Genomic DNA, 10,422 nt, shown 5'->3' with positions numbered 1-10,422 from the left:
AAAGTTGACATTGATAAATCAGGTGCCAGTCAGAGAAAAATGTGGCAGGGGCGATGTGATAAAATTGCTAGATATAATACTTAATTATCTCATCTATATATATGGAGCCAAGAACACATAAAGAGAAGACACTAAGAATGAAAGAACATTGATCCACAATATATAACTAGAGTTTTAAATTAGTTTGTAACTTTTTAATGACAACTGTAAGATTACTTTTGTGACTGGAGACATATGCATTAACGCAATATTTTCTAACTGTTTTGGGGAATTAAAGATGTATATGACATCTAGAAACAGACAACATAATTAAGCCATCATTTCACATTCTAATATACTAGGCTCATAAATTGCAAAAGCAAAGGTTCATGAACAGATGCAAGATAAAAACCACTTGGCTTGCATTTGAAGCTCCATTATCCTTGGCAACATGCTAAACTTCCTGTCGCGCGTTCTGAACCACTGAGGATACAGATGGTGGGTGGCTCTCCAACCAAACTAGGGCATGTGAAATGACAGGATGCTGTGTGTATAATTAGCAGAAAGTGTGGGGAGCCGTGCTGACGTCATCCGGTAATTGCTGTGCTCTGACGTCAGGGCCGAGCCGGAACGAGGCCGGCGAGTCAGAGGTGGGTGACGGCGCTACGCCGTGACGCGCTGACGTTTATTTAAAGGTCGGGCGCACGCGGAGGGGGAGGGGTGCGGGGAATTGGTATGGCCGGACAGAAGTGGTGGAGTCTGCGGGAGTGAGTGGAGCAGGAGCAGGAGCAGGAGCAGGAGCAGGAGCAGCGCTGCCCGCCTCCGACAAAGGCAGGGATGGATGGTGACGGTTGGAGCGCCGCGTGATTGGAATCTTGACCCGGCTGTTGCAGTCGCCTCGCGCCGGTTCGCTCACTCTGATTTTGCAGCCGTTTGGGGCCGCGGTTGGCGACCGCCCCCAACCTTCTCTCTCTTTCCCCCCCCCCCCCCCATCTCTCTCATTTCACCTCTAAGGCATCCGGACTGAAAAAGTGGGGGGAGGCGTCGCTTGGAGCACCAACGGGAGTTATCCGTGAGTAGCCGCTGTCTGTGGACGGGTCTCCGCGCCCCTCTCTCCCTGTACGTTCGGGGATGAAATGATCCGCTCCGACGTATCTCTGAGCTGGGCTGAGAGCGCCTAAGTCTCGGCACCATCTCCCATCATTAACGCCATACAGCGAGAAGCGTCCCCCGCGGGCGGAGAATCGGCGTGTCTTCATCAGGAGGAGAGAGGAAAAAAATGGGGTGAGACATTCCGTTCCTTGCTGCTGTTTGCGATATTGAGGGAGGAAAATAAAATAGACACTTTTGCCCCCGTGCTGGGTTGAGTCAGTCTGGGTTCTCGCCCCTCGTTAAGTTTCAACATATACAGCTGCTTTCAGGTTAATGCCAGGTCGCTGACGCTGGTGCTTCGGGCGCTTGACATTAGTGAGTGTCCATGGACGCGGATCAGTTACAGCACCCACTCAAACTCATAGCTACGTCCCCATGGTTTATATTAGCACAGTTTTAGACACATAACGCTCTCGCAGCCTTGCTACAGAGTCGGGACTCACCGGGGCATATTTTAGTCGCGTCAATCCTGCGAAGTTTCAATGCATCTTTTAGAATGTCCCGGTATAATAATTTGAAGTTTGAACGTTGGCTTGGGTTTGACCTGAGCATCATTCCCGTAATTTGATAGCGCTTTATTGCCTCAAATTGTGACCATATCCAGCACCTCTGCGTGATGTGGTTGCACGGAGCTCTTTTAAAACTTCTGTTCTAAGTGTTCACCGCCCTGAATGAAGGCTAGACTCTGTATATCGAGTACTCAGTTTATCTCAAAGAATGGTGATATAATTAATCTACGATAAGGGCCTAAAGTTAGATTATTGTTTAAACAAAAACGAAATATTTAAAATATTTTGAATTGAGGAAATCTCAAATCCTCTTTCTTGAAGGATCTTTCCTGAGCTGTTAGTATCCGAAGAAGCAAGAATTCTGTCTTCATTATACCGTTACACTTTAGCAGATTTATGAATGGGATCTATTCGCTTTTATTTCAGTGTAATTCTCACATCTTTCAAAAGGAAACATTCTCCGAAAACTGCTTTGACATAAGTTTTCAGTGAAGGCTGAAACTATTTAGTATAATTCACTACATTAGTAAAACTTGAAAACAATTGTCACAGCATCTATTTTCCAATTTGGTTAGTTGAATGGTTTCTTGTCATATTTAATTAAAATGCAAAGCTCACTTGTATGGTTAAAACACCATTCTACATTCATTGTTTATGTGAAGGAGCAGCGCTCCCAAAGCTAGTGCTTCCAAATAAACCTGTTGGGACTACAACCTGGTGTGTGATTTTTAACTTTGTACCCCCGAGTCCAACACCAACATCACCAAATCATCACTTGTTTGTTGGTAGCTCTGGGTTTTATGGCTAAATTCTGAAACTTGCACATTACAGTAGAGGAAACCTTAAAGGCAAGCTGCATGAAATGTGAAATCAGTTGTACCCATTTGTATTGTGGATGAAGTATCCATTGCACTTAAAATTTGTCATTCCACGGTGTCACTTGACCAGGTAATAATTGCTATTTGTCCTTGATAACACATGGTGACTACTGTTTGAAGTTTTTTTGCTTAACTTGCGCAATAATTAGTGTATTTACTGAAGTAAATGTGAATTAAATTGTGACTTTTATGAAATCTGTCTATTTTGTCATTAAGTGGTCAGTCCAAATTATTTGTGCTAACTTTCTATAGTTAATTTAAAAGTACTGACTTGACTTTTTATCTTCAGGAGAATTGGTGCTTGAAGTTAACCTTTGTCAGTGAGCATCCAACATTTGAGTTCCTCATGAAAATGAGCAGTTCTTCCAAATTGGTTTGAAGTCTATTCAGAATTTTTTTGTAATCCAATTTATTTTCCTTTACTATTTTATAAGAATGGAAAACCTTTTGAATGTTTTCTGTAGAGCTACAGAAATATAATTTATACAGTGAAGGAATGCATTTTGTTGTAAATTATCTACTTTTATCTCCGAATTAATCCAACAGACATTATGCTAAGACTTGTGGCACTACAGGTTAGATGAGTTTTCTCCTCCCAAATCTTAGCCAGCACATTTGTGGATTTACTAACTGGTTGTATGTAATGGCTTTACTTGAGATGTAACAAGGTGGTAGAGGAAAAGACAGTCATTCCATGTTTATAGTCCCTTCAAGTTATGCTTCAAGCAGGGAGGCTATTGTTAGTTCTCTCCAGTTCTGCAGTGCATCCCACAGCTGTGTCATGTCTTCATTTAGGTTGATGTGTATTCAGTTTGTGATCTATGTTGTCCTTTTGGACACCGGTGTCTATCAAGCTGTCATTGTCTACTTGCTGAGGAAAATCATTGAACAGCTGGGCTCTTCTTTTGAGAAATATTGCAAATGTGAGACTGAAATGTAAACAAAAACATTGGAAATGCATGGCAGATCTTTGAGCTAAAGGAGAAAGTTAGGTACATCAGGTTTACCTTTATTATGTGAGCTAAAATGTGTAATCTCTTGTTTAGTTTTACAAATTCAGTTGAAACTTGAAGTTCTTTAGAATTATTATTTGGATTTGATTGTTAAAATCAGTTATTTTTACTTTTTATTACACTAAGTTGCAGGCTAGATAGAGGAATCTGAAAGTGATGTATTTGGATTTGCAAAAGCATTCTATAACATACTGTACCAAGAGATTATTACACAAAACAGACTTTACAGATTGGGGGTCAATTATCATGGATTAAGTTTTGGAAAATTGACAAAATATAGATGGTCAAAACGTAAATGTTCCACTTTATAACTGTGTATCAGAGAGATTAGATTTTGAGTCTGACTATTAACAGTCCATATCCAAGGCTCGATGAGGAGCAAAGCAGCGCAATAGCAAAGCTTTGCCATTGCTGGCAATTTGAAATAAAACACAAAATTAGGACAGATAATAGGGGTAGTGACTTCACTCAGTAGTAGGGGCATGGAATGGTCTGTCTGCAGCAGTAGTAGACTCGCTGACGTAAAGTGCATTTAAATGAGCATTGGCCATACATATGGATAATAAGGACAACACAGTGGCTCAGTGGTTAGCACTGTTGCGTCACAGCACCAGGGTCCCAGGTTTGATTCCAGCCTTGGGTGACTCTGTGGAGTTTGCACATTCTCCCCCATGTCTGTGTGGGTTTCCTCCAGGTGCTCCGGTTTCCCACCTCAGTCCAAAGATGTGCAGGTCAGGTGAATTGGCTATTCTAAATTGCCCATAGTGTTAGGTGCTTTAGTCAGAGGACAATGGGTTTGGGTGGGTTTCTCTTCGGAGGGTCGGTGTGTGGAGCTGTTGGGCCAAAGGGCCTGTTTCCACATTGTAGGGAATCTAATCTAATAGAACGGTGTAGGTTAGATGGGCATCAGGTTATTTTCACAGGTCTGTGCAACATTGAGGGCCGAAGGGCCTGTACTGCGCTATAACGTTCTACGTTCTATAAAATGCTTATCTGGTTGGCATGGACGGGTTGGACTGAAGGGTCTGTTTCCATGCTGTATATCTCTGACTATGTCTGACAGATTGAGATGTGGGGTGTATTGATGGCTAGTTTGCAGAAAACCTCAGTTTACTCCTTGGCTTTTATGTGGTGCTTCCAGAAAATCTGTTGTTTTAATTGTCTACCTTGGTCTTTCTTGTCCCCTTGGTCCAATAAAGCTCCATTCAAGTTTGATGTAAGTAATGACTTGAGTCCTTTGCAAGCTACCAGACTCAATGTCGAGTACAACAATTTCAGGCTATATCTTTACCCCCATTTTGTTTCCTTATTTAATGTCTTGTTTTGGTGTCTTATTTAATAACTAGTGAAGAGGAGTTTGTAAAAATGTTTGAAGGGCTTAGGCTAGCTGAGTGAGTTGCAAATGGAATATAATGTGGGTGAGAGATATTTTCCACTCTAGAAGGAAAAAAAGCTGCGTTGTGAATGGTGGGAAGCTGGGAAGAGTTGGTGTTCAAAGACATCTGGGTACTCTTATACATGAACCACAAAGTTGTCATGGAGATAAGGCAAGTACTTAAGACAAGCAGGAGGCTGGAAGAGCACAACAAGCCAGGCAGCGTCAGTAGATGAAGTCAACACTCAGCACTTAGAAAGCAAATGGTCTATGTGATCAGGTTTTTTGTGATAAAGATGGGTGAAAAATTCTTAACAGCAATTGTGCAGGAAGGCCATTGATGGGAGGATATGTGGAGTATTATGTACGCTTGTCTTGCATAAGTAATGGAAACTGGAAAGAGTGCAAAAAAAATGTTTTCGTGTTACAGTCCTTGACTGCCTGTCTTGATGAGAAGAGTGTGCATTGAAGAAAGACTTAATAGAATTGACTTAAAGCATTTGACTATATTTCCTAGAATTTAGAAGGATGAAGATGATCTCATGGTAACACAAAATACTTGACAGTAAAGATGATGGGAGGATATGTGCCTTGGCTGGAAAGACTTGTGGCACAATGGTCATGTCCATACCTCTGAGCCACTGGGAACAGGGTCAAGTCCCAAAGTGTGCAATAACATCTCTGAACAGGTTGATTTTAAAATATATCTTTTCCTTGGTTAGGGAATCTGGAGCTTGAAGTCACAGTCTCAGAATTAGGGCTTGGCTATTTAGGACTGAGGGTAAGAGAAATTCTTTTACTGCTTAAGGAATACTACCCTGGAAGGACATGGATGCTCAGTTGTCAAACCTATTGCCTTTAAATCACTTTCTTAAATGTAATTGACAGTCAGCTCTGCACAGTGCAAAATATAATGGTTGGGTCACTTTAGCCCTTATCCCTCTAACCACCTCCTATTGATATACCCATTCAAATGCCTTTTAAATGTTGCAATTGTACCAGCCTCCACCACTTCCTTTGGCAGCTCATTCCATACACATACCACCCTCTGTGTGAAAAGGTTCCCTCCTGGGTCCCTTTTAAATATTCCCCCCTCATCCTAAAACTATGCCTTCTAGTTCTGAAGTCTCCCACACAGGGGAAAGACCTTGTCTACTGAGCATATCCATGCACCTCATGATTTTGTAAAACTAAGGTCACCCCCCAATCTCCAAACCTCCAGGGAGAACAGTCCCAGCCTATTCAGTCTCTTCCTATAGCTCAAACCCACCAACCTGGGCAACATCCTTGTAAATCTTTTCTGAGCCCTTTCAAGTTTCACAAAGAGACCTCAATTGTGCATAATATTCCAAAATGGCCTAACCAATGTCCTGTTTGCTGCAGCATTACCTCCCAACTCGATGCTCTGACCAATAATGGAAAGCATGCCAAATGCTGCCTTCATTCTATCTACCGGACTCCATTACCTGCTATGTTTCCTTACTTTTTTTAATGGCATAATAACACAGTATACTGCTTGTCACTATTTCTGTCATCTATAGGAAAATGCGAAGATGTTTAAACTTATCAACATAGTATCCACTTTAATTGCTGCCTTGTAACTGAAATTGGACCCACTCATTCAGTACACTCAATAAAATAAGTACGTTGTAGTGCTTTGGAATGCTGAAACGCAAAATAGTTTAACTAATTCCTCTACCTTCTCCACTTTTTGTCTTACCCCTCAAAAACACTGACTTCATTTCATTTAATTTTGTTCTATTTCTTTTTGGTTTGCAATTTGTTGTGCGACAGATCTTTGACTGTAGACACAATTTACATATTGGGTTGTTTGTTCACCATATGGAATTTGTCAATTGCTTTGAGACATTTTACTGGCAATTACTCAGCTCTTGTGAGACATAGAAATATCAGGATGCATAAAATATTATTGGGAGAGGCAGCGGGATTTAAGAGGAAATTCTGTCCTATAATGTTCTTTATTTGTGAATATTTAGCCACGCAAATACAGTTCATAATTATCCCAATAAATTAACGAATGACTTGTCTGTCCCATTTAACTCACTCGTTCATGCAATTGGTGATGTCTCTGACCAACTGGAAACAACGCACACCATCTTGACAGCATAATGTCATCTTGAGTACAAAGAATTTCTTTACTCATGTACTTTACAGTTTGAGTAATTACATTGTGTAAAAGCACATCTGCATATTAACATTGGTGTAAGGTATTTGTTTTTGTACTCTGGACTGGCATATTCTTTATAGTGTCTACAAAAGTGAGTGAGTTTGCCTATATAAGTTAGTGACATCAATACTGATGTGTACATTCCTTTCTAGCTGTTGCATCAGTATTGTTGCTAGTCAATGCAAGAAAATCTTGAGACTCAATTATGCATTTTCTTGAAAAGTTAATGCAAAGTTCCAAGCATTTTCATTCATGTTCAATATGACTCTCCAGGCAAGTTAGTTCATTGTTGAGAACCTAAATGCCATTGTTTTGATTTTCTTACATGTAAATTCTTACATCACTGCTTGATGTCTAATTGCATGATAGGTGTCTTGAGTGCAGAATGTAACAGAACTTGATCAAATTTTAATTTTAGAAGCAAGTTGACTGGTTACAAAAATAGTATGGGACACTTATCTGATCTTAACAGTTATTCACCACCTGATGATTGGAATAACTTGGATTTCTCTACTCACTTTTATAATGTCTGATCATCTGAGAATTAGAACATAGAACAATACAGCACAGAACAGGCCCTTCGGCCCACGATGTTGTGCCGAACTTCTAACCTAGATTAAGTACCCATCCATGTACCTATCCAAATGCCGCTTAAAGGTCGCCAATGATTCCGACTCTACCACTCCCACGGGCAGCGCATTCCATGCCCCCACCACTCTCTGGGTAAAGAACCCACCCCTGACATCTCCCCTATACCTTCCACCCTTCACCTTAAATTTATGTCCCCTTGTAACACTCTGTTGTACCCGGGGAAAAAGTTTCTGTCTGTCTACTCTATCTATTCCTCTGATCATCTTATAAACCTCTATCAAGTCACCCCTCATCCTTCGCCGTTCCAACGAGAAAAGGCCGAGAACTCTCAACCTATCCTCGTACGACTTCCTCTCCATTCCAGGCAACATCCTGGTAAATCTTCTCTGCACCCTCTCCAAAGCTTCCACATCTTTCCTAAACTGAGGCGACCAGAACTGCACACAGTACTCCAACTGTGGCCTAACCAAAGTCCTGTACAGCTGCAACATCACTTCACGACTCTTGAATTCAATCCCTCTGCTAATGAACGATAATACTCCATAGGCCTTCTTACAAACTCTATCCACCTGAGTGGCAACCTTCAAAGATCTATGTACATAGACCCCAAGATCCCTCTGTTCCTCCACCTGACTAAGAACCCTACCATTAACCCTGTATTCCGCATTCTTATTTGTTCTTCCAAAATGGACAACCTCACACTTGGCAGGGTTGAACTCCATCTGCCACTCCTCAGCCCAGCTCTGCATCATATCTAAGTCCCTCTGCAGCCGACAACAGCCCTCCTCACTGTCCACAACTCCACCTATCTTCGTATCATCTGCAAATTTACTGACCCACCCTTCGACTCCCTCATCTAAGTCATTAATAAAAATTACAAACAGCAGAGGACCCAGAACTGATCCCTGCGGAACTCCACTTGTAACTGGGCTCCAGGCTGAATATTTACCATCTACCACCACTCTCTGCCTTCGACCGGTTAGCCAGTTTTCTATCCAATTGGCCAAATTTCCCTCTATCCCATGCCTCCTGACTTTCCGCATAAGCCTACCATGGGGAACCTTATCAAATGCCTTACTAAAATCCATGTACACTACATCCACTGCTCTTCCCTCATCCACATGCTTGGTCACCTCCTCGAAGAATTCAATAAGACTTGTAAGGCAAGACCTACCCTTCACAAATCCGTGCTGGCTGTCCCTAATCAAGCAGTGTCTTTCCAGATACTCATAAATCCTATCCCTCAGTACCCTTTCCATTACTTTGCCTACCACAGAAGTAAGACTAACAGGCCTGTAATTCCCGGGGTTATCCCTATTCCCTTTTTTGAACAGGGGCACAACATTCGCTACTCTCCAGTCCCCTGGTACCACCACCGTTGCCAGTGAAGACGAGAAGATCATTGCCAACGGTACTGCAATTTCCTCTCTTGCTTCCCACATAATCCTAGGATATATCCCGTCAGGCCCGGGGGACTTGTCTATCCTCAAGTTGTTCAAAATGTCCAACACATCTTCCTTCCTAACAGGTATCTCTTCTAGCTTACCAGTCCATTTCACACTCTCCTCTTCTACAATACGGTCCCTCTCGTTCGTAAATACTGAAGAGAAGTACTTGTTCAAGACCTCTCCTATCTCTTCCGACTCAATACACAGTCTCCCACTACTGTCCTTGATCGGACCTACCCTCGTTCTCGTCATTCTCAGGTTTCTCACATACGCATAAAATGCCTTGGGGTTATCCTTGATCCTATCCGCCAACGATTTTTCATGCCCTCTCTTAGCTCTCCTAATCCCTTTCTTCAGGTCCCTTCTGGCTATCCTGTATCCCTCCACTGCTCTGTCTGAATCCTGTTTCCTCAACCTTATGTAAGCCTCCTTCTTCCTCTTTACCAGACATTCAACCTCTCTCGTCAACCAAGGCTCCCTCACACGACCATTTCTTTCCTGCCTGATAGGTACATACATATCATGGACACGTCGTATCTGCTCTTTGAAAAAGTTCCACATTTCCACCACATCCTTCCCTGACAGCCTATGCTCCCAACGTATGCTCCTCAAATCCTGCCTTACAGCATCGTAATTTCCCTTCCCCCAATTATAAAATCTACCTTGTTGTGCGCACCTATCTCTCTCCATAACCAAGGTGAAAGTCACAGAATTGTGGTCACCATCACCAAAATGTTCACCCACTAACAAGCCCACCACTTGTCCCGGTTCATTACCGAGTACCAAATCCAATATGGCCTCCCCTCTGGTTGGACAATCTACATACTGCGTTAGAAAAGCTTCCTGGACACACTGCACAAACACCGCCCCATCCAATCTACTTGATCTAAAGAGCTTCCAATCAATATTTGGGAAGTTGAAGTCGCTCATGACTACGACCCTGTGGCTTCTGCACCTTTCCAAAATCTGTTTCCCAATCTGTTTCTCCACATCTCTGCTGCAATTGGGGGGCCTATAGTAAACACCCAACAAGGTGACTGCACCTTTCCTATTTCTGACTTCAGCCCATACTACCTCCAGAGGCAGATCCCCCTCAAACTTCCTTTCTGCAGCCGTTATACCATTTCTAATTAGCAATGCCACCCCCCCTCCTTTTTTCCCACCCTCCCTAATCTTACTGAAACACCTGTAACCAGGAACCTCCAACAGCCATTCCTGTCCCACATCTATCCACGTTTCCGTGATGGCCACAACATCGTAGTCCCAGGTACCGATCCACGCCTTAAGTT

At 42.4% G+C, this 10,422-nt stretch overlaps 1 protein-coding gene across 2 annotated transcripts in view; it reads left to right on the top strand.

Moving 5' to 3' along the window:
* The first annotated feature begins 776 nt into the window (after positions 1-776).
* Positions 777-10,422, top strand: part of LOC122558360 (homer protein homolog 1-like) — a 106,921-nt gene continuing 97,275 nt past the window's right edge. For both annotated transcript variants that reach the window (XM_043706841.2, XM_043706848.2), the window contains exon 1: positions 777-1,263. In XM_043706841.2, the coding sequence (XP_043562776.1) occupies positions 1,259-1,263 (5 nt within the window). In that variant the 5' untranslated portion in view covers positions 777-1,258. The remainder of the gene's footprint in view (positions 1,264-10,422) is intronic.

This window comes from Chiloscyllium plagiosum, unplaced genomic scaffold (genome assembly GCF_037043375.1).
Source record: "Chiloscyllium plagiosum isolate Xiang-an unplaced genomic scaffold, Cpla_swu_hap1 HiC_scaffold_2, whole genome shotgun sequence".
In the NCBI taxonomy this organism is placed as follows: domain Eukaryota; kingdom Metazoa; phylum Chordata; class Chondrichthyes; order Orectolobiformes; family Hemiscylliidae; genus Chiloscyllium; species Chiloscyllium plagiosum.
This window is presented reverse-complemented; position numbering and strand designations above follow the sequence as displayed.